The sequence below is a fragment of the Pseudonaja textilis genome, chromosome 1 (genome assembly GCF_049901715.1).
Source record: "Pseudonaja textilis isolate UNSWEBS1 chromosome 1, rPseTex1.2, whole genome shotgun sequence".
NCBI classification, from domain to species: domain Eukaryota; kingdom Metazoa; phylum Chordata; class Lepidosauria; order Squamata; family Elapidae; genus Pseudonaja; species Pseudonaja textilis.
The window spans coordinates 68972720-68997631 of record NC_141990.1 but is presented as its reverse complement, the minus strand read 5'-3'; the positions used below and the strand labels follow the sequence as shown (position 1 = coordinate 68997631).

The following is a 24912-nucleotide window of genomic DNA, read 5'->3' as shown; positions in this document are numbered from 1 at the left end:
TGCAAATAGATGAGGAAACTTTCAGATTTATTCTTGAACATTCTTGCTATTCTTGTCGGGGGGAAATGCCACCTGTAAAACATCTTATACAAATTTTCTTTATATGCTGTTGACACTGTCATTTCATAATTTTGAAACCACAATTTTTGCCATTTCTCTAAATCAATCCCATATCCAAAATTCTTCCCCCAAGCAATCATCGTTTCTTTAACTTGTTCTTCCTCTAGTTTAATTTCCAGTAAATAACGATATAATTTTTTAATCACTTTTTCATCAATACCTGTCAAGGCTGTTCATTCTTAATGTAGATGACCTCTTTGATCCTCTTTCAGACCAGTGGCCCTCTCTGTCCAGAATGTGGATTTGCTATCTTCAAAATAATGACCTTTGTCTTTCAAATGTAGATGGACTTCTGAATTTTGTCCTGATAGGTTTGTTCTCCTATGTGATTGTGAAGTGGTTTGATATCTCACTGTCTTTCGATACCACCAGCAGTGGCATTTTGCTGAAGTGACTCTAAAGATGGATTAATTATTGCATATATACTGTTGGATATGGTGAATCACATGTTATAGTGGAACTTTTATTTTTATCCCACCTTTTTTTTATAAACATACATCCTACATACCTATCTCATTTTAGCCAAATAACAACCCAAGGAAAAAGACTGATCAAAAAGGTTGTTCCAAGCTCATCCTATGACCTTCTGGTTGAATAGAAGACTTAAACCAGGGTCTTCCTAATCCAGTCTAGTATTAGCTGCTTAATTATTTGCTCACCTTTGGGTTTTAGAGCCTTCCTGATCTGGGACTTTACCATCTTTGGTGTTGAATGGGATTGCCCTGTCTCAAACAGACGCAGTGCATAATGTTGTGGGGGTGTCCACCACAGGGAGTCAGTGGGTCCCAGAGGCATGCCTTTGCTGCCATGAGGCCCACTTTATAGAACATCATCCCCTCCCTCCTTGAAATGAGACTCTATTGACTTTTAAAAGTCCCTCAAAATCTGGTTTTGCCATCAGGACTGCAGAGATGAGGGCCCAATCAGGTATTGAGGTGGCTCTATTATTGTTGACATCTGCAGTTCTCCCTTAGCCTTTAACCATGATTTTTAATTTTATTATTGTTTATATTATTATTTTATAGTTTTATCATCCAGAGTCACTCATTTATTGCTATAGTAAAGCTTTGTTTGTTTTTATGTCCTTGTAACACATCCTAGTGTTTTGCAATAAGTGAGATTAAAAGTAATTTGAATTCCAATAGCCAAACAAACACATTTTTCTCCAGGATTTTGTGACAATTGCATTCCCACTCCTACCTTATCTTTTATCTATTCCGAAACTATGTGAGGAGGACAATTTGAAACTTAACTTTTGGATTTACCCAAATGTGCTAATTAAGCCACTGCCACTAGAATTTCACTCACTGGCTCTTAACCTTTTTTAAAAAAAATAATGGGTTTATTTTTGCTTTTTTGTTTCTTGTTTATAAGTAAACATATTTATTAAAATTACATTTCTTTACTCCTCTACTGAACAAAACAAAATTCTATCACTAAAGGTAGATAATATAAAAGGAGGAGTTGCTAATCTATTTAAAGTTAATGTACTCATCTTTACCTCTGATAACAAGGCTCTAGTTTTGGGTATTTCTTTCAATTCTTTGCTCGGAAGAATCTCTGATGTACAATTGTTTTGTTATCTTTAAAATAGTATCCCTCCTGATGTAGCATGTCTCTGCCCAAGGCATGAAATTGAAGGGGCTATAACTGATCTCATAGGCAGACTTTTATTCTATATTTCTCCCATATCCAGTTGACAAATACAACATAACCTCCAGGGTTTGTCATAACAGGAGTGAAATCCCTACACTGATGTTCCCGGCAGTTCTGATAAATAATAGATTTCTTCTTGAGCATCTAATTGGACTTAATACAGGATTTTGAAGAGAGAAAATTGTTTTGCCTTCTAGGCTTCTCTGACATCCAACACCCAATCTGTTAGGGACAAATTCAAATTTGCAAGACCAATTGACAGGACCCACAAATTAAGCAACTAAAAATACCTCACAAGTCAGGGATTGGCAGACTGAAAATAGGTGCAACTATAAATGCTCAACATAGCATTTTTACTTGAAAAACATTCTTTTCTTCAACAAACTGGCACTCCCAAGTACGGTAAAGGGGGCTCTGTAAAAGTTATTCTACTGTGGCTCTGCATTTCCTCAAGTGGAAATCCAACGCGAACAAGACAAGTCATCCATTTTCCCCTTCAAGAACAGTCAGCATCCCCAGCAGAAAAAAAGAAAACACGACTGAGGAGGAGGAAGATGTAATGAGCTGCGTAAGAAGATCGCCAACTTAAAAGACAGTGGGACATCTTGGGCTGCACTGGAATGTCGCCCAGCAGGCCCCTTGCTCAAGAACAAAGCTGTGCCAAAAACCGGGGAGCGGCCGAAGCGTGGGGGGGAAACACCCTTCCCTGTCCGAGAGCCAGCGAAGGGGGCGTCCCAAACAGCGGCTCCCCTCTCTCCGCGCTGCTCCTGGCCAACTGCTGACGGAGGACGCACCAATGAATCCCTCTGCCCCGAGATCATGTGCTTCCAGCCACCAAGTGCGCTGCCAAAGAGGAAGTGCCGGTTGTTTTCGTTCGCTCGGTTCCTCTCCTGACGAAGATGAAAGAAGGCGGCGGCAGCAACAGGAGCCACTGTCGGCGAAGTTAAGCCCGAGTTCTGCCCGCCCGCGAATCCCGGGCGCCCGATGGAGGCCCTGGAATGGGACGCGCTGAGGAACGGCAGCCTCCTGCCTACTCTGAGCCCGGCTGTGCCTCCGTACGTGAAGCTGGGTCTCACCGTGGTTTACACCGTCTTTTATTCGCTCCTTTTCCTCTTCATTTACGTCCAGCTCTGGCTGGTCCTGCACTACCGGCACAAAAGGTTTAGCTATCAGACGGTCTTTTTATTTCTGTGCCTGCTCTGGGCTTCTCTTCGGACGGTGCTTTTCTCCTTTTATTTCAAGGACTTTGTCGCCGCCAATTCTCTCAGTCCCTTCGCCTTTTGGCTCCTCTATTGCTTCCCGGTGTGCCTCCAGTTTTTCACCCTGACGCTTATGAACCTTTACTTCACCCAGGTAAGGGACGGAGGGCCGTTCCCGCGCTCGGGTCTCGGCCGGACTTGGCGCGGTGCTAAGGCAAGAGATCGCACCGCCGCGATGTTGTGCGAATACCTCACTTTAGGAAATGTCAGGGGGGCTCATGTTAGTTAGAATCGCCGTTTATCGAAGCTGTGGGGGTGGATATTGACTCGTCAAAGTGGACATTTGGAGGAGGAGCTCTAATTTTATAGACAGAGACGGTAGCAACAACAACAAAAAAACTTCTTACTCAGCCAGTTGGACAGACCAGCTGATTTTACAAGGTTTCACAATATAACGCAGCAGGGAAATCTGGATTTCGGTAGTTCTTAAGAGGAGGGAGAGGAAAAATAGGATAAATCCAAGATTTCTGGCCATTTACTTTGATGCAAGATTTCCATCAAGCTTTGTTTTGTCCATTTAGGAATAAACCCTTCCTCTTTCTCCTCACCAAAAATTACCTCGTTCACAAATGGAGCGTTATGTAGTGGTGTCTTTAATTTTATTTTCCTGTTGTTAAGTGAGCAGTGATGATTTTACATGCAAAGCAAATCTTTTCTTGAGCACTGGTGTGGGTGCAAAATTTTAAAATGGGATCAGGGAGATAGGAAGTCTCAAACTATTCTTAAGGATATTTCAGTTAACAACATGCTCAGAGAGGCAGCAACCCTGTTTTGCAGTGGTGTGTGAATAATTGAAAGAATTTCTGAAAGAAATGCATATTATACACTTTTAATGAGTCATACATTAAAAATGCTAAGGAATATCAATGATAAATTTAGTATTTGGTAAAAAGTAGGCTTTGCTGAGATTTTTTTTTATAGAAACGAGCAAGGAAAAGGAATTACTGAAATATTAAAGAAGTTAAGCAGAACATTATTTTAAAATAGGAAGTAGGGAGGGGTCTCATTGACTTCAGTGTTGTTTTTTCAGATAAATGGTAGGTTGGTTTAGCTTCAGTGCTTCATATTATTATGATTTATAACTTTTATTATGATTGTGAAATTGGACCAGAATCATTAATTAAAAGTGCCTTAATATTCACAGATATACCAGTCTTTTGTTACATGCAAATGAGATTAAATTTTATTACTAATGTGTTGAAAACAAGGACTTGCAAAAGCATTACACAGAAACCAATTAAGTTTTGGCATATTTTATTTGCTAGAGGCTAAACTGAAAGAATATAACCAGGTTCACACATTGCATTAACAAATAGTTTGGCTACTGTTTTGTGAATAAATAACAAGCATTTAGGTAGAATAAAGCCAAAATCTATGGTATTAAGTCAGAGCTGTCAGACTTGCGGCCCACGGCCCAGATGCATCACACCCAGTTTAGCAAAGGGGGAAAAAGTCGTGATATGTCATGTGATGATGCTGTGGCGACATGAGTTTGATACCCCTGTACTAAGTCATTCACAAACTGCTGTTCTTGCATATTTATTTCACTGTGTATAATTCCCACCGAAGATAATGGGAATTGATTCAGAGAAGCACATTTAAAATTGTGATTCAGGGTAAACACGTTTAAGATTGTATTCTACTTACTGTAGTCAAGAGATTCAGATAAATATCAGGTGACAAGTTTGGCTTGTAAGTCTGCCTGTTGCCACAGAGTACCCCTTTAAATATTACACCTACATTGTCACATCAGACATGCATGGGCAAGTGTAAAAGGGAGGCGAGGAACACACTCAATCCAGAGGCAAACTTTATCCAAATAAAAAGACAGGTTGTGCCTCAGTGTGCCTTAAATCCATTCTGCTTGGTGTGAACAAGTTACTAAATGTTAATAAAACTGCTAAGAATTCCCTCTCTACACACTATTCGTGATGACCCAGGGTGTGGCACAAGGCAACACAGTAAGAAGAGTCCCTTTAATATCTCCAACTTTGCCCCCAATGTCCAGGTTACCTTCGGCTGGAGAAAGAAACTCTCCCACGAACAGTCTTTAAGTGGAGGAAATTCAGTCTGAAAACAAAATACTTACAAACTGTAAATAAAAATCCACACAAACCACGCTGGAGTAATTAACTTGACAGGGCAGGAGAAAGAATTCCTGACCTGAAACGCCAGCAAAGCACACAGTTAGGAAGATGCCAGGAACTCAGATAAGTCTTGACAATAACAGATCATTCACAATTTGCTTCCAACAAGTTGCTGTGCGCAATTTCCCTTTTTAAACACTGTGTTCCCAGCTGCAGCTAATTAAGGGAATCAGGGCCCTTTCCTCCCCCATAAGCCAAGCAACTCACGTTGCTCCTTCTCTGTTCCTCCCTGTGTGCCCTAGGATGAAGAGGGGGTGGGCCTGGATCTTTCTCTGAATTCCCTCAGCCTTGCTCTATCTCTCCCCTGCTCTGCCCAGCCAGACTTTGCCCTTCCCCGGTTTCTTCCACAGCTAACAGAGCCACACTCCCACTCCTTATCAGTTGCTTGGCCTCCCCCTCGGAATCAGATTCTGACAGGGGAATGACACTATTCATTAATAGGACAGAAGAAATAATTTAAAAGACTCACTGAAATTATCCCAAGAATGTATAATTAACAAAGTGTTAATTGACAGAAATTTCTTTCAATCTGTTATGAAGGACTTTTCCAATGTGGTGCTCCTGGTGTGTTGGATTTCAAATCCCATAGTTTTTATACAAGTTTAAAACAAAATATTAGTCATGCTTGACTCATGTGACTTTATGGGTACATCTATGTAGTTTTCTTGGCAATGATATTGGAAATGGTTTGCCATCTCATTCTTTCACAGCACTTTTCAACTTCCCATTCTAGCCTACAGATTCTGGGGTGTCCTGATAGTCCTCCCTTCCAACTAGCTAGGGCTGACCTGCTTAGCCCCCATGTCCAGACAAGGTTGATGACGTGCTGCAACCTATTGAGACCATGGTGATGGAAATGTGGGATGGAAGGAATGAAAGAAAGAAGAAAGGCAGTTTAGTATGTTCTTGCCTTTCAACTCTTTCTTGCAACCTCTGCTTCTATGACTATTTATCTTAGCTGGGTTTATTTTTAGATTTTGAGCCATGACGGGAACAGCTTAAGAGGAAGAAGTTGTAGGAAAAAAGTGGTGGAAAGCCGAATTGTATCCTTTTTGAATCTTACTCTTTTCTCATAATAACAGATTAACAGAATAATAGAAGGGGCCTTGGAGGTCTTCTAATCCAACCCCCTGCTCAAGCAGATTTTATACTATTTTAGACAAACAGACAAAATTGACCGACAAAGTGGATAATATATTGAAAAATTCTGTTTGTATTACATATAATGCAGATCTACTCTGAAGTGTTGTATTTTAAATGAATTCAATCAATCAATAAATTCAATAAAGTCTCTCTCTCCAACAAAATACAGAAGAAGCATAAACCTGGTTTCAAAACACTGGTTCAATTCACTTCTGTATTCATATCCATATCTATTCTACTTTAGGACTAGAATTTAGCTTACATGTTTTTCCACCTATATTAGGATTTATGTTATCCTATCAATTACAATTTTTGTCGCATGCATTGGACTGTTTCTGTTCTTTTGTCCTTTTTTGTCTTCTGTATACAGTTTAATTGAAAGTGAAGGGTGAGAACACTTTCTCTGTCATCTATGAAAATCATATGATTGCATTTTAGGGCTTGGCAAACAACTCACTTTTATGGCTGTTTGCCGTATCCTATCGTCAACAGGGAATAGCAGGGCTGTAGGCTAGGCTGAGAAATTTAAAAAACATCCTGGAATAAAGCAATGGCAACTCACTTTTGGATTATTGCCGAGAAAACTGCATGAATGTATCCATCAATCAAGATTAATCTGAGAATGTTTCGACCTTTAAATGAATACTATTTTATCAAAGCCCTCTGTTCTGTATATGTTTGTACATGAATGTTATTCTGTGTTTTTGTCCTTTAAAGCACCCAGATAAAACTGTTCAATTAAGCCTGATTTGAACATGATATGTACAGCCAAAAATAATAATAATTGGTTGTGTTATATATCATGTTTTTCATTTAACTTTGATATATGCCATTCATGCCCTGGCATCTCAAGGCTAAGAATCCTATTCATATGCATTGCTGGGTGCATATAACTCTGCATGGTTATTTTTTTTCCTTCTTGCTTGACTACAGCATATAGTAATTGGGTCATAACATACAGGTAGTCCTCAACTTACAACAGCTTGTTTGGTGACCATTCAAAGATACAATACTATTGAAAAAAGTGACTTATGACTGTATTTCACGCTTATGACCATTGTGGCATCAACATGGTCATGTGATCAACATTCAGATGCTTGGCAAGTGATTCATACTTATGACCATTGCAAAGTCAATTGGGAAGCCAGATTCACTTAATAACCATGTTACTAACTGCAGTGATTTACTCAACAACTCTGGCAAGAAAGGTTGTAAAATGGGGCAAAGCTCACTTAACAAATGTTTCACTTAACAACAGAAATGTTGGGCTCAATTGTGGTTGTAAGTCAAGGACTACCTGTATAGAAGTACTCTCCATGGCATTATCCCCAGCTGTGCTGGACTACAACTCTCATCATCCCTAGGCTTTGGAAGACAGTAAGTTTCCTGTGCAAAGTTGGGAGTTACTAATTATAGTTTAATCTCCATTTTTAGATTAGTAGAAACATATGGAGATTTAGAGGATAATAAAAATATTGGATAATATGATTACTGAATTGGAACATACGATACATTAGGAAAAGGTTAGGAGGAAATGGAACAAAATATATTTAGAGAAAGATGCAGAATATAGTAGTCCCTTTTAAAGGATCTTTCATTTGAAACAAATGTTTTTTTCCATGATTGTGAGGGATGCTTATCAAATCCAATAATACTATTTATGACTCAGCCTTCTTTCCATTGCTAGGCAATGGAAAGAATCATAGACATACAGTAGATAGACCAAAATCTGCATGACTATACATCCCATCTCAAACTGACTTTTCCTATGATACAGTCTTAGGCTAAACTGATACTAAAGGAATCTGGAAAATCAGGTCACCCATAGGAGTGATAGGTTAGCTCGAATGTCCATTGTTTAAATTTGTCCATCCATATCTAGAAATGCCTCTGCTTGGTGAATATGTCTTCAGTTTCCAAGTGGTTTTGGGGAGAGATGTAAGGTGAGTTGCTAACACAGCCACAAGGCTGATGTTTCTGGTAAATTAAGCTAGCTAGGGTGTCTTAGGTTTGTGAGATATACATGTATGATGGTGGTATTTAAAGGAAAAGGAATTGCTGTTTCTTTGGCATATAGCAAGGAATACTACTACTCCATTATGAAACTTGTGCATTGTGAATGAAGGAAGAGAAGTTATTTGAAGGGTTACAGGTGTTTTCCTACTTATAGTATTGTTAGTACAGTTTGCTTTCTCTACATCTCAGCAGCATCAGCTCCTGAGATGTGGAGTGAGAGCGTGGGCATTTCTTTGTCGCTACAAAGCTTGCAACAGGGCAGGAATGAGATTTTACCTTCTTATTCTCAGCCACCCATCTACAGAAGTGAAGACAATCATGGCTCATCGTCAAATGGTTTCTGAAAATGGTGCCAGGATAGAAGTGTTTAATAATCAATTGTGCATGGTAGCTATGTATAGAAGCTATAATTTCTCCAAAGAACCACCCTAAAAACAGCTAGGGAAGGGAAGAGGATATTCAGGAAAATAGTATAATTGAGATGGGTTAGGAAGAACACACATGCAATAAAAGTGGATCAGAACACTCCAAGCCAAGCCAATTGATTGTATAGATTGGCCCAACATATAATCACCCATCATATATTAAAAAGGAACTGACCATTTGTGACTTCTCTTTGTTTGATTCTTAGTAAGTTGTGAACTTGGAATTGTTTTATTTTATGTATTTATTATGAAATGAGGGGTCTTTGGTGCTCTCTGAGCTTGCTTGTTTGATTGTCAAATTAAATGGCAATTCTATAATTTTACAACATATAGACAGATTCAACCATAGTTTCAATTGGAAAAAAATGTAACAATCCTAGAGCAGGCCAAGTCCAAAAATGCCAGGGAATCTGTCACACCAGCCATCAATAGCTACACAGACATTAACAACATCTATAGATTATGCAAAAGAAACCACCACCACCCCCCAAACAGGATTCCAGCACCTCTCCACCAGTAATCAGCACAGATGAACTCCAAGCTTAGCATCAGACAAACAATTAAGTAAACAATACCCCAATCAAGAAACTGCCAAAGAAGACAAGAGCAAACAGCTCCAACCAAAGAATCTCTAAGACCTCTCCCACCAACACTGACAGGCAAGCCACTAGAATATAAACTTAGCAAACTGCACACCTTCCCAGCACTGATGGTGTTACTTAGTTGGGTAATGCATTAAGGAAAGTAAAGCACTAAGGAGCCTTCATTCCAACCCTGAGCTACCAATCTTCTCTTTTATTGGTATTTATTATTAAATTTCTGCTATCCATCTCATTGAGGTAACTCTAGGTGGCTTATATGCATACAATTAAAATACCATATAAAATATTAAAAAGAATAAGAAACATACATTTAAAATGAAAACTCAGTTAACCAGATGGAAAGGAAAGGAGCAAAGTGGGTATGGGGAGGAGGTGGGGTCTGACTAATCCATTTAGCGCTTCTCAAGGTGCCAGTCCCGCTTTGGAGTTCCTGGCCATATGGAAGTGTCAAGGCTTCACCCAGAAAGGAAGGTGCAGATCTCATGGGGGGGGGGGGAGATTATTTAGTTCTTGTACTAACTGGAGGGTGTCAGGTCCAGAGTTAGCATTCAAGGATATTAAAAATTTTGAGGAAAAGTGTGTTTCTTCTCCAAAGGTCTGAATGTTCTTATTAAGCATGATTCATAATTATGAGTAACAGATTTTCTGTTTGCTTCTGAAATATGTGACAGAGCTAAGCAGTCTCAAGATATGTAGACTTAACTCCAAAACTGCCTCAATCATTGATGAGAATTCTAGCAGCTGAAAGCTACAAATCTGAAGTGAGACCAGTTTGAGGAAGCGTGCACCACAGAGATACATGGAAGAGAAACTGACATTTCTGAGAATAAATTGAACATGGGAGATAAATAAGTTTACAGCATTACTTTACTTCTTGTAGTGCCAAAGTTGTATATGAGGCCTATTTCAATATGCTCTGTTCCTACTTTTGCTATGTTATATAATGGAACAAAAAAGATGATGATGATGCCTTTGAGGGTTTTTTATTTTTAAGGAAAGCAGGGCAAAATATTTTAAGGAAAGTGGGGCAAAAGAACTGAGGAATAGAGTACCCATCTGCCTGCGACTAACTCTGATAAAAACCAATCTTCAAGCAAAAAAGCTAGAGATAGGGAAGTCCTAGGCAGTAGTCAGGAAGGGTTGATAACAATCATGAAACCATGAAAATAAGCATTGGTGCTTTTCTGACCTGCATGAATCTCATTTGCTCCATTGACCATTTCTTTGATCTTAGCAGGGGACAGCACCTGGTCTGAGAGATTATCAAGCAATCCCAGGGTAGTGTATTGGACTGGAAAGTTGAAAAACACTCCAGAGGAAGATAAGTGGCAAAAATACCAAGAAATTAACTGGCTGAATCCAAGCAGTTCCTACAACTTGAACTCAACCTGAGACAGAGTTTCCTATTTTAATCTTGGAGCATAAGCAATTGGACCACCACGGAATGAAAAGATAGGTTAGAACAGGAGTCCCCAACCCCCGAGCCACAGCCCACTACTGAGCCATGAGCTGTTGGGAACTGGGCCACCCAAAATGGTGGGCAAGTGTTTGCACATGTGAATTCCCCCATGCACAAGCAGTTGGCAACTGCATGCATCCATATGTGCTTGCCCATCACTTGCCTGGAACCATTTCCTCTACCTCCCTCCCCCCGCAAAGCCAGAAAGGTTGGGGAACTGGGGTAGAATACAAGCACTACTACAGAATTATTTCCTTTCAAAAGAAGCTACCCTTGAATGGATGATTATAGTTATTCTTTTTGCTTGGTTTATCTGATTGCATACAAAGCTACTTTTGCTTCTGCAGGGTTTTTTTTTTGTCTAGGATAAATATATATATATATTTCCTGTAAACACACTGATGAATAAAATTTTGCTGCCACATAGAAAATTGTCTATTTGCAAATCTGAAAGCAAGAATGCAGAAACTGCACAATGGTTTTGCTACGTATGTGCCCAAGGCATCCATCTGAAATAAAATGAATTCACAGTTCAAGAGAGTGCCAGCCCTACTATGCATTGCATGTTTAATAACACAGTCTCATTTTCTTACAGGTGATTTTCAAAGCTAAATCTAAATACTCACCAGAATTACTTAAATACAGGTAAAAACATATTTCCACCATGAATGAAGGGAAAAAAAGCAGTTGCATACTATTTGGACATGTTTTATTTAATTTCTAGGAATAAAAACATGTCCATGTATCTCTGAGAAATAATTAGTTTTATTAATTCATTTAGAGAATTTACAAAGTTGCCCATTTACTGGACATGCATTACCCTGGGCAGCTAACAACAGTTATCATAAAATACATAATAAGATCTCAAAACACAAATACAGACCAAGTTAAAAATAGACAAAATACAACAGCTGGGCTCCATAAGAAACTTACACTTATATTGGGCTCATTATCATCCTAATTAAGTACCTGGAGGGAGAGTCAGGTATTCACATCCTTCAGGAAGATTAAGTGGGTTTGGACCTTCCATGTCTTGGGGGGGGGGAGAGGCTGTTCCATGATAGGCACAACTAAGAAAGCTTAATTACTTTTAATAATTAAAATTATATTTAATTTGCTTAATAATCTCCTGAGAAAATTTAGTTAAGACTTGGTTTGTGCAAACAACAGTAATTAGTCACTTTAGAAATGACATGATACAGTCAATGAAATCCTGAAAATTCAATGGTGGGAAATTTGGGTTACAGAATCAAGGCCAGTGGTGGGATTCAGCCAGTTCTCACCACTTCGGGAGAACCGGTTGTTAACTTTCTGAGCAGTTTGGTGAACTGGCTGTTGGAAGAAATCATTAGGGCAGAGAAATTATTTGAATCCCACCATTGATCAAGCCTCTAAGCTATTTTATAAGAGAGGGCATATTATGCATTGCTGGGAAAAACTGAGCAACACGAAGTCTTTTTCAAGCAGCTTGGAATCCCAACACACCTGGAAGATACCAATTTGGGGAAGAGTGATTTAGTATTGTAGTAATATTTGCTAAAAATAATAATTGCAGAATTAATACTATTTTCCCTCTCCTTGCTTAGGTTACCCCTCTACGTGGTGTCTTTTGTGGTCAGTCTACTTTTCCTGCTGGTGAATTTAACATGTGCTGTGCTTGTGAAATTAGAAAATTCAGAAAGGAGGATAATTGTATTGGTCAGGGTTGCTATAAATGACACTCTGTTTGTACTCTGTGCCATCTCACTCTCGGTTTGTCTCTACAAGATTTCCAAAATGACCTTAGCAAATATTTACTTGGAATCTAAGGTACAGTACATCTTAGTTTTTTTGTGTTTTGTAATGTGTTTATGAACTTCCATCTGTCACTGCTTAGCAGCTAATGAAAGATTGTATTAGCTTTCTCATTTCCATCACTGAAGATTTAATGAAGGAATAAGTGGACAAAAGAGGCTTTAGAACTGATTAAGCAGACTGCTTATATTCTTACTTGGAATGAAATCAGGGTCTTTCTCTTTTAACACCAAGAGTGCTCATGTTTATTCCTTGAGAGTTTATTCTTTTCAAATGGTTCTATAAAGATAGAGAAAAAAGGGTCTTTTTTTTCCAACGAATCTCACTTTTTCTCTCCAGGGATGATATAGGAGCTAAATAAATAACCCTTTTTGTGTTGGTTGTATTTTATAAATTACATTTAAAAAAAGATGAGGAACATTTTCCAGGTGTCCAAGAAATATGCATAATAATAACTCCTGACCAGTAGATTAAGTAATATCAGCATATCTATCTTCCTGCTTTACAAAAAGCAGACGGAATTATTTGCAGAACTTAAACTTTTTTTTCTGAATTATATTTACTTCTTATTCCACTATGGTGTGATATATATTTTTCCAGTGTGGAACATTAAATAGACAATCTTTCCTTGTTTTTTTTCCTTCTATCCTGCCCCACCAAAAAAACCATGGCTTTCACTTTTCCAAGGAAATATATTGTAAGGTATATCAGCACTTTTGGATTCCAGCAGAATTACAAAGCATAATGTTTAATGTTTCAGTTATCAGTAGACAAGTGAGGTTTTTTTTAAAGAAACTTTATTAATCTTTTATAATTTTAAAAAGACAACAGATATAAAAATGTTACAACATCAACAGTTTGTGACATTCATCTTATACTAATATTTTGTGCATTATTTACGAAGACAAGTGAGTTTTAATATCTGTGTTTTAATATCTTCTTTAGGGCTCATCAGTATGCCAGTTAACAACAATAGGAGCAACTGTTATACTACTGTATACCTCAAGAGCCTGTTACAATCTGACTATTCTATCATTTTCTCAAAATAAGGCAATGAACTCTTTTGATTATGATTGGTACAATGTATCTGATCAGGCAAGTACTATGTAGCAATTTCTTCTGACAATATCTATGCTTTAGATACCTATACTTAATGGTGTAAAAGAAAGCATCCTTCCTCCACACTCCCACATCATTGCAGTTACCAGCTCAATATTTTTTAACTACATATGTCAAGAAAAACAAAAGATAAGACTACTGGCATCGTTTTAACAAAAATGAGAATGGAATCTTCAATGAAAGATGTAGGAAATGTTTATATGTGGCAATCATAGCCTGGTGTATGTTAAAACCAGGGAAGCCATAAATCATTTTATTCTTTGCAAAAAAAAAATATTTGAGAAAATCATAATGAGCGGAGTTGAAATGTTAGGCTTACTGTAATTTTAATGGGGTATTGTATGCCAGCAATACTTTAACCATGGAGAATTTTAAATTTCATTCAGTTTAGCTTTGTGATGAAAATTTTACAATATATTAGATAAGCCAATGGGAACTTTTCCTATTCTGGACTAACAGTTTAGAAGAAAGGGAAATGTGTAACAGGAAGAGTTAATCCTATTATCTATTTTAAAATGTATTTAAATGTGACATGCTTTCAAGTGATTCACATGTAGATTACCTATGTGTTAGTCAATCTGATTGATTCTGGATTAAATCAATTTATCCACAATTGATTCAGGCTATAGTTCTAATACAGATTGTAGTATTGATACAATTCAGTAAGTATCCACTAATTGAAATGTTCTGACTGGAAGAATGTACTCAGCAATAAATATTGATAGTTCAGATAGATGCATATTTGTTTAGTTAGGCTGAAAAAATTTGGAAAATATCTAGATTTGGAGGCTGCAGAAATCTTAGGAAATTTCTTGTCAGATAAGGTTTCATCTTGCTATCTGCTTACAGACATTTAATATTTGACTATTTTAAATTCCCTTTAACTTTGCAACAGGCAGATCTGAAATGCCAGTTGGGCGATGCTGGTTATATAGTATTTGGAATAATCTTGTTTGTGTGGGAACTTCTCCCCACTTCCTTGGTGGTATTTTTCTTCCGTGTTCAAAGTCCTACAAAAGACCTAGTAAGTTATACCTGTCTTAATATTTACTTATTTTAAAGGAAGTGACTTTTCTAAGAAAAAATTAACTGTTGTAATGAATAATAATAAACAAACCTTTATTGTCAATGCACAATATGTGTATAATGAGATTGGCTGACCCTCCCTTAGTGCACACATCCCCCCCTGCAATACATCTCAATAAGAAAATCCCTAACCCAGTAAATTATACTAACAAACACAATCCTCTATACATACAGTATTTATTTTGAGGGGACAGCACATTTACGCTGTTATATAAGCTGTATCCTTACTACTTTACATTGTAGCCAAGTGTCATTTCTTCAGTGTTGTCACATGAAAATATATACTTAAATATTTACAAACTGTGAGGGGGTGTATACTCACTTCTGTGAGATACTATATATGTACACAACATTACATTGTATTGCACCAATGTGAACATGTTGCACATTGCGCCGGCCTGCAAGTCTATACATAGTTATGATGTTATTTTGTATTCAGGAGTCTGACAGCTCATGGATAAAAGCTGTTCTTCAGTCTGTTTGCACGACTGGCTATGTATGCTTCTATATCTCCTGCCCGATGGTAGGAGAGTAAAAGTGCTGACCAGGCAGTGAGTCCTGGCGATTTCATCCAGTGGTGTTAGGGGACAGCCTAGGATGTTTTGCGCTGCGCCCATCACCCTCTGCAATGTCTTTCTATCTGCTGCTGTCAAGCCAGCATACCATACCGTAATGCAATAAGTGAGGGCGCTTTTTATCGTGGACCGGTAAAAAAGGAGGTCATCAGTTGTTGTTCCACCTTGTTTTTCAAACTTTCACTCAGCTTTTGGCTAAATTTGGGTTTTTTTTCTAATTACAAGTAGTCCTCGATTTATGACAATTCAGCCCAAAACTTCTTTTGCAAAATGAGACAGTCATTAAGTGAGTTTTGCCCTATTTTATGACCTTTCTTGCCACGGTTGTTAAGTGAATCACTACAGTTATTAAGTTAGTAAGATGGCTGTTCAGTGAATCTGGCTTCTCCACTGACTTTGCTTGTCAGATCACAAAAGCTCAGGACACTGCAACCATCATATATATATGAGTCAATTGCCAAGCATCTGAATTTTGATCTGTGACTGGGGATGCTGCAATGGTTATATAAGTGTGAAAAATTGTCATAAATCGCTTTTTTCAGTGCCATTGTAACTTTGAAGAGTCACTAAATGTTGAGGATTACTTGTATTGGTGTTTTAGTTCTTGTTAAATTTGCTCTACTTACAATAAGACTTAAATATTAAATAATTAATTTATGATCAAAAGTGTGATGAAAGTCACTGATTTTTTGTTACATGCAACTTTATATAAAATTGTAATGCAGATATCCTAAATTGTAATTAATATTTATTGAACACCTTCTTTTCTTCTCTATTTTCAATATTATCTAAAGAATATAATGTCCATAATATTTAAGTACTGTATATTATAGAAAGATCATTATATTGAAATAATAAAATATATTAAGATGTATTGTAACAAGGGGAAAAAAGAAGTTGGAGCCACTCATAGCAGCATCTTTTGTTTCTGTATGATGAATTTTGGCAGTGCACAATTACATTCCTAATCTGCACTTCTGGAAGATTTGGGGATTTTACTAGAAGTCTTCCAAGATTCCTTCCAATCCTTTGATTCCATGACTCTAAAATAATATATTTTAAAAGGCATCCTAACCATCTAATGCCCATTACCTTTGATTCTTTGTCATAGCTAATCACAATTACAATTCTCCGCTTTCTTCATTTGCAGGTATTAATTCCATTTGTTCTGCTCTGAAGTGCTCCTATTTCTCATATGTTGCTCATCATGGTCTCCCACTGTAAGAGCATTCTTGATGGTCTTAAAGCTCTTCTTAATCCTATCAGCCCAGAGCATCTTGCTTCTTGCTTCTGGTTCATCAGTGTTTTCTATAGAGTAAGGTTCCCTTCCACTCCTTTGTTTTTGGCATATCACTCCCCCCCACCCCAATGTTATTTCTTTGCTTTACTGCCTCTTTTGCTTGATCCAAGAAAAGTTTGTTCTTTTTCTGAGTTAGAATACAGCCACTCACTGATCTAGTCCTTTACTTCCTTTTTTTCTTAGCATTGTAGAGAAGTTGCATGGAGTGGTGCGATGGCCCAGAGGTGGAGCTCTCGCCTCACAATCAGGAGGCTGAGAGTTCGATCCTAGGTAGAGGCAGATATTTCTCTCTCTGGGCACAATGAGAATATATCTGCTGAACAAAACTCAGCACTGGCGACAGGAAGGGCATCTGGCCATTAAACACTCTGCTAGTTCCATTCAGTTGCCCAGACTCCATCCCACAAGGGATTATGGAGTGGTTAAAAGATGATGATGATTGTAGCGAAGTTACATTTGCTGCATATCTACGCTTTATTTTTTTGACAAGGATACAAACAGAATCAGAATAATTGGAAGCATGGTTGGTAAATTATGGAGTAACCTCTGTCTATTTTCAGCTGTAGTTAGAAGGACTGTAAAAATATTTTGCAGCTAATATTCTTTTACAGCTCTTCTGTAAAATTCCTATTTTCCATTTGCTCGCTCATTCATATTCATCAGCCTCTGTATTCATTGAATTTATATTAATTAGTTTTCCATTCATCTGCTTCTGCTTACTCAGCAAGAAGCATTACTCAATCATCCACAATTAATAATCAAGGCAAACTCTTTATAATTAGCAGCTATACAAAAATGTTTCTTTCACTTCTCATAATTGAGGACATAGTAATTTGTATTTTTTTTTGACATTTCTTGTATTTTTCTTTAGTTCAACCCCACTCCCAATTTTTGTTAATTTTCCCTGATTATTTAGGGAACTTGTTGCCAAGAAATGATCTATTTTACATTATTTGTACAGTCTCCGTTGCACAATATTGTTCGTACCATTTGTCAGAAACAAAACATTAGGGATATACATATAAATATATGGAGATATCTGTACAATCTCAACAGGCCATGTTTTCTTACTACCAGAAAACCAACTGTCAACAGAAAATTCTTTTCCAGTTTTCTTAAGTTAGTAACATTACATATTCTGGCAGTAAGCCACCAGAAGGTATAGTAGTTTAAAAGAATACTTATCTGCATAAAAGAAAATTTATATGGGAAAGGAAAAAATATTTAAATTAATAGAAGATGCAGGGTATTGTTTGATTTCTATCAATATAACTTTGCAGTGGAAACCATTTTTACTGAGGTTCCCCCCCGCATTATTCTGTTTTGCCATTCCCATGTCCAAATTTTATCTGCAAATAACATAAACCTCACCACTAGTAACACATTCTAAAGAGAGCTAAATATATATTGAGTCAAAGTTTTATCTAAAAACAAAATAAGATAATCTTAGACTAATCAGCATACCAGAATGTCACTGAAGAGATACAATGTTATATATAATTTTGTATATGGGGTAAATAAAGGATTTTATTGATATTATGCATGATCTAATCATTTATGTGGATTTTTATTTGAAGTTATATATTCAATTTGTAACATCAGAATTCTAACAGCAAGTGATTGAACTAATGACAAATGAGTTGAAGAAAAAAAATATCTGGATATCTATGAAAAAGTGGAAGTGACTGTTTTGAAATTCAATGAAAATCAGACCATTGCTCAAATTAATTGGTAGAAATTTTTATTTGAGACATTGAACAGTCAAAGCAATTGAATTACTAAGAAAAAACTGGAAAGGCTCCTTCCAAACCTGAAATATCTTCTACTACAGGAGGGACAATTGATAATTTATATGTAAAGCATAATGTACAGAACCCCTAAAACATTTTGTTACTTGTAGATGTTTAGACATAACTTAAAAAATCCTGCTGGACCTTAAAAGTACTCTCAGAACAACAAGAGTTTCTTATCTTCCCTTTGCCTTGAAAAAAAATGAGCAAACTACAGACTAGTCAATCTGACAGGAGAACTCTAAAGCAAATCTTAAGGGGATTATCTTAGAACAATGTGATAAGTTATCAGAAATAAACAGATTTGTCAAGAGTCTTGCCAGACCAATCTGGTCTTTCTGTTGACTATATAACTTCTGTAAGATTGTTAACAAAGCTTAGCATTAGCAAAATATTTGATAAAGTCCCACATGTCATACTGATTTGTAAGGCAGTTTGGTATGTGGTGTATGGCTTGACAATAAGTGGCCTGATGTGAAAATACTAAAGGGTTTCTTATTCTGCTGACGGTTATCAAAAGGAGTGCCACAAGAACCAGTCCTGGGTCCTCTAATCTTCATTATTTTTACTAATCACTTGTTTGAACCAGATTGTATGCATATTAAATCTGATAATAACAATGGGTTTAAGTTACAGAAAGGCAGAATTCAACTCAATATTAGGGGGAAAGCTTCGTATCTATAAGAGCAACAGTAGAACTAGTAACCCAGAGAGATTGTGGGCGCCCAATCTTTGGATAATTAATGGGAAAACAATAACCGTTTGTCAGGGATGCTTCTGTTTGGATTTTTTGCACTGACTAGAGGTTGGATTTGATGACCTAAGTGTTCCATTCTAATCTGTGATTCTAAGTATTTACATTTTTCTTTTTTAAAAGAAACTAAAGAATAAATTTCTACAACGAATAGCTTCAGTTAGAAATAACTTTTCTTTTTTCTCCAGACGAATCCAGCAATAGTACCAACTCATGCTTTTAACCCAAGAACTTATTTCTTTGACAATCCTCGCAGATATGACAGTGATGATGATTTGGCGTGGAGCATATCACCACATAGCATATATGGCAGGTAGGACAAATATACATATATAGATCATACAAAGGAATGGTGTAACTTCACAAAGGGCTTCAGGGTTCTAGAAAAATTCAAAAAAAGTATGCAGGTAGTGGTTTCATTAGAACAACTGGTGAAAAAAATTCTTTCAAAATCCAATTAAGAGTGGACTAATCCATTACACAAGTAAACAGACTTGTGACACAGACTAATATTTTATTCACAATAATCATGCATACCTTGCAGTCCATTACCATAGTATATATAGCACAGCACAGTATACAGTGTCTCCCTGAAAATATGATTCACCCAAAAATTAGCCCTAGCTTGATTTTGCCACGTGTGCCTACCCCTAAAATAAGCCCTACCCCTAAAATAAGCACTAGTTAAAACCCTGCCCACTCAGTCCCATTGTCTGGTTGTACGAGGTGGGGCAAGGTACATGTGTAAAACTCAAGCTAGGGTGGGGAGGAGTGGAGCTGCCCCATGTGCCCCACCCCCGCTTACCTTAGGGCTGCTACAGCCAGACCTCCCATGCCCCAACAATTGTCATGTCACTGCCTGACTTCTTCTGTAGCTAGTTCTGCTGCTTGCAGCCAGATGCCATGTGGCACATTGCTCCAGTGCCATCACTTATGGCAGGAGGCCGCATGTGATGCATCAGTGCCACCGCTTGTGTGCACAATGGCACAACATGCCACAGAAGTCAGGTAGTTGCACAACTGGTGTCAGGGCATGGTAGGCCTGGCTGTGGCGGTCCTAAGGTATATGGGAAGACATCCCCCCCAAATAAGACCTGGTGCTTATTTAGGGCACAAAAAGAAAATAAGACTGGGTCTTATTTTCGGGGAAACACGGTACTTTTCTTAGGTTTATATAACTTTAAGCCTTGTTTGTGTATGTCACAGAAAAATCTCAGGGGAGGGGTTTACACTTTCCATCAATAAATCATACAGTTTAGAAAAAGAAAATGAATTACTTCATCAATGAACCAATCTACACAAAGAACTTAAAGACAACCTAACAGGTAATGAATGTTGCAAACATACACTGCTCAAAACAATAAAGGGAACACTTCAACAACACAATGTAACTCCAAGTCAATCACACTTCTGTGAAATCAAACTGTCCACTTAGGTAGCAACACTGATTGACAATCAATTTCACATGCTGTTGTGCAAATGGAATAGAAAATGGAACAGGTGGAAAGCATAGGCAGTTAGCAAGACATCCCCAATCAAGGAGTGGTTCTGCAGGTGGTGACCACAGACCACTTCGCAGATCCTATGCTTTCTGGCTGATGGTTTGGTCACTTTTGAATGCTGGCAGTGCTGTCACTCTAGTGGTAGCATGAGATGGAGTCTACAACCCACACAAGTGGCTCAGGTAGTGCAGCTCATCCAGGATGGCACAGCAATGCAAGCTGTGGCAAGACGGTTTGCTGTGTCTGTCAGCGTAGTGTCCAGAGCATGGAGGCGCTACCAGGAAACAGGCCAGTACAGCAGGAGACGTGGAGGAGGCCATAGGAGGGCAACAACCCAGCATCAGGACCACTACCTCCACCTTTGTGCAAGGAGGGACAGGAGGAGCACTGCCAGAGCCCTGCAAAATGACCTCCAGCAGGCCACAAATGTGCATGTGGCTGCTCAAATGGTCAGAAACAGACTCCATAAGGGTGGTATGAGGGCCCGACGTCCACAGGTGGGGGTTGTGCTTACAGCCCAACACTGTGCAGGACTTTTGGCATTTGCCAGAGAATATCAAGATTGGCAAATTCGCCACTGGTGCCCTGTGCTCTTCACAGATGAAAGCAGGTTCACAATGAGCACATGTGGCAGACGTGACAGGTCTGGAGACGCCATGGAGAACATTCTGCTGCCTGCAACATCCTCCAGTATGACAGGTTTGGCAGTGGGTCAGTGGTGTGGGGTGGCATTTCTTTAGGGGGCCACACAGCTCTCCATGTGCTCACCAGAGGTAGCCTGACTGCCATTAGGTACCGAGATGAGATCCTATGACCCCTTGTGAGACCATATGCTGGTGCGGTTGGCCCTGGGTTCCTCCTAATGCAAGACAATGCTAGACCTCATGTGGCTGGAGTGTGTCAGCAGTTCCTGCAAGACGAAGGCATTGATGCTGTAGACTGGCCTGCCCGTTCCCCAGACCTGAATCCAATTGAGCACATCTGGGACATCATGTCTCGCTCCATACACCAACGTCACATTGCACCACAGACTGTCCAGGAGTTGGGGGATGCTTTAGTCCTGGTGTGGGAGGAGATCCCTCAGGAGACCATCTGCCACCTCATCAGGAGCATGCCCAGGTGTTGTAGGGAGGTCATTCAAGCACGTGGAGGCCGCACACACTACTGAGCCTCATTTTGACTTGTTTTAAGGACATTACATCAAAGTTGGATCAGCCTGTAGTGTTTTTTTTCCACTTTAATTTTGAGTGTAACTCCAAATCCAGACCTCCATGGGTTGCTAAATTTGATTTCCATTGATAATTTTTGCGTGATTTTGTTGTCAGCACTTTCAACTATGTAATGAACAACGTATTTAATAAGAATATTTCATTCATTCAGTTCTAGGATGTCTTATTTTTGTGTTCCCTTTATTTTTTGGAGCAGTGTACATCATCAATAAGTAAAATACCTTTGATACTATACATTCTTTGTTTAATCAAAATGCCTTTTATATAAATAGAAACTGTATGTAATTGAAAATTGTTAAAATGAAATTTTTCATGTCCTGGATTAACAATTTTGTATAAAATTTAGGCCAAGCAAGTCTGGTCAAATAGGTCTACACAGTCAGAATATAAGTAGTAAAATGCATTTGAACAGCTTTATAAAATTGCATAACTTGAAACACTATTAAACTTTTACATTTTTTTACAAAGTACATTGTTTTTATCTTCTAGCTTCTCTCCTGAATCCTATGACTGGGGATATCTAAATAACAGCTTAATGGTTCAAGTTGGATCCCTACAACATGATTTCATTTCAGATTCTCAGCGACGAAGCCCAATATAACAAGAGACCAATGATACTCTCTCCCCTTTATTCAACTTTAGTAAGAAGGGTTATTTTGCAAGGACTTACATACTTAAATTATGTACAAAAGAACTGAGAGTTTATAATGTTAAAAATATTTGAGTTTTAAAGAGTTGAGTTGATGAAAAAAATCTGTTTTCTGTATTTACAATTTAGAAAATTGTTTGAAAAACTCTAAATTTTGAAAAAAGTCAAATATTTAAAATGTGAATATGTATAGACCTGGTGGTGTTTAAAATATTAATTTAATTGTACAATATAATGTCCAGTGAAACTTACGTTGATGGTTTTTGACCTACATTAACATGCAAATTTATTTAAAATGTATTATTAGTTTTAGTAAATTGGTCATTAAAATAATTTTGTATACATTTACTCATGCATGAGTGAGGGTGACAGATTGGAAGAACTGCTGTGTTCCATTAAAACTGTCTACTTTTTATTTCAATTTCCTGTCCTCTTTGATTATACCAGGAAGCTACTAACTTTAAAAAAAAACAAAGAATTTGCCCTGAGATCCAGTTTACAGTTGTGTTAGCTTCAGCAATCCATATAATAAATTGGAGTTTACTTGTCATGGCCCGATCTTCTCTAAACAGTGTACATAAAATTTCTATTTGCATGTGTACTTCGATTCTGCACTACATTTCTGAATTTTCTTCACTTTGGATGTTCATTTGTAAGGAAAAACAATCCAATCTATCTATCCTTTTTCAAAATAGACCTAAGAGTATACTTCTTACTTTCTCTCCTCCCATAGTCAGTCTGCAAGATTGTGACCTATCCAACAAAACACATCTTTATGCACATGCCTTATGTAATGTGTATTTAACTCTAAATATTTTATGAAAAATATTTATACAGGTAGTCGTTGACTTTCAACCATTCATTTAACGATCATTCACAGTTTCCATGGCACAGAAGAAATCTGATGATAGTTTTTTACGCCTTATGACCATTCCAGCATCCCCGTGTAATCAAAATGGTGTTCTGATCAAAATTTGGACACTGGACAATTGGCATGTATTTGTGATGGCTGCAGTGTCTCAGAGTCACGTGATCATCTTTTGCAAAGACAGTGAGAAAGCCAGATTCACTTAAGAACAGTTTTACAAAATGAACATCTGCAGTGATTCATTTAACACCTGGGGCAAGAAAGATCATAAAATTTAGCAAAACTCCTTAACAACTGTCTTGCTTAGCAGTGGAAATTTTGGGCTCAGTTGTGGTTATAAGTTGAGGACTTCCTGTACATTATTTTAAAGTTCCCAAAGCAATTTACAATTATTATAAATACTTGTCCATGTATTCAATCTTAGATGACAATTACAATCTTCCAGATCCAAGAAAGCTTTTCCTGGTGAGGTTAAATTGTGACCTCTGTAAGGGCAACCAGGAACCTGTCCTAATGCAAAGAAGCTTTCCCCCAACCCTGAACCCATCAGTTAATCCCTTTAAGCTAATTTAAAGTAGCCATGATGGGAAAGAGGCAAGATAACAAATGACGGGACAAACCACCACACGTGTCTGAGTGGCAAACTGCATCTCAAAATGCTCTGCAAAATTATTGTAACAGGTTGTTGAAAGTAGTAAAATAATAGTTTCCAGGGCAGACGACATGAAACCCAAAACAAAATCAAACAAATAAAAACTGAGGTATACATCAGAAACAGTACATAGTCCTCATTTGATGACCAGTGCTTTATGACTGTTCAAAGTTATGACAAGCTTCAAAAAAGCTACTTACCACCCATCCTCAAAGTTACAATTGCTGTATCTCCTCCTATAATTGCCTTTCAGGCACTTTGTAATGAGCTCACATTCACAATTGCGGTCACGATTGCAATTTGCAACATTTTTTGCTGGTTTCCAGTCCAATGGATATGTTGGATTCACTTAAGGATCACATGGTTGGCTTAACAACTATGGTGACTTACTTCATGATTGTTGTAAAAATTGAATCTGGTCATGCGGTGCCTTTACAATGACTTAGGACTGAAATTTCAGGCTCCATTGCAGTGATAAGTTGAGGACTACCTTTAAAAGATTCTCTTTATTGCCCTCAGTCACACAGGAAGTATTTTAGTGTATCATGTCATACACATGACCAGCTTTAAAGAGTCCTTTGCAAATGGTATTCTAACTGGGACCTGATAGGCTTCATTATTTAGAACTCTCTGGAAAACCTGTGGACATCTCATGCTCCACAGCATCTAAAGACATTCATAGGTGACTGTGCTTCATCTTGCCATTCCACAGATATTTGACAATGTTACTAGTTCTAACTACTGAAAAATTCCTCAGCCAAAAGGAA

At 37.8% G+C, this 24912-nt stretch overlaps 1 protein-coding gene across 3 annotated transcripts; it reads left to right on the top strand.

Moving 5' to 3' along the window:
* Positions 1-2656: 2656 nt before the first annotated feature.
* GPR137B (G protein-coupled receptor 137B) lies at positions 2657-23175 on the top strand. Of its 3 annotated transcripts, XR_015744280.1 has the most exons (8): positions 2657-3129; positions 11423-11472; positions 12414-12636; positions 13567-13720; positions 14640-14764; positions 16552-16716; positions 19434-19558; positions 22466-23046. XR_015744280.1 is itself a non-coding variant. In XM_087937201.1 (7 exons), the coding sequence occupies exons 1-7, from the start codon at positions 2775-2777 to the stop codon at positions 22575-22577; spliced, it is 846 nt and encodes a 281-aa protein (XP_087793327.1). In that variant the 5' UTR covers positions 2657-2774; the 3' UTR covers positions 22578-23175. The 3 variants fall into 3 exon arrangements, 2 of the variants coding, with proteins under 2 accessions (XP_087793327.1, XP_087793320.1); XM_087937201.1 differs by lacking the exon at positions 16552-16716 and having other exon boundaries at positions 2657-2831; positions 22466-23175; XM_087937194.1 differs by lacking the exon at positions 16552-16716 and having other exon boundaries at positions 22466-23175.
* The last annotated feature ends 1737 nt before the right edge of the window (positions 23176-24912 follow it).

Excerpts from the sequence above, each read along its gene's own strand:
- GPR137B (XM_087937194.1), top strand. The coding sequence starts at position 2,761 with ATGGAGGCCCTGGAATGGGACGCGCTGAGGAACGGCAGCCTCCTGCCT. Across the intron at positions 3,130-11,422 it reads TGAACCTTTACTTCACCCAG|GTGATTTTCAAAGCTAAATC; the intron begins GTAAGGGACGGA and ends ATTTTCTTACAG. Across the intron at positions 12,637-13,566 it reads ATATTTACTTGGAATCTAAG|GGCTCATCAGTATGCCAGTT; the intron begins GTACAGTACATC and ends TATCTTCTTTAG.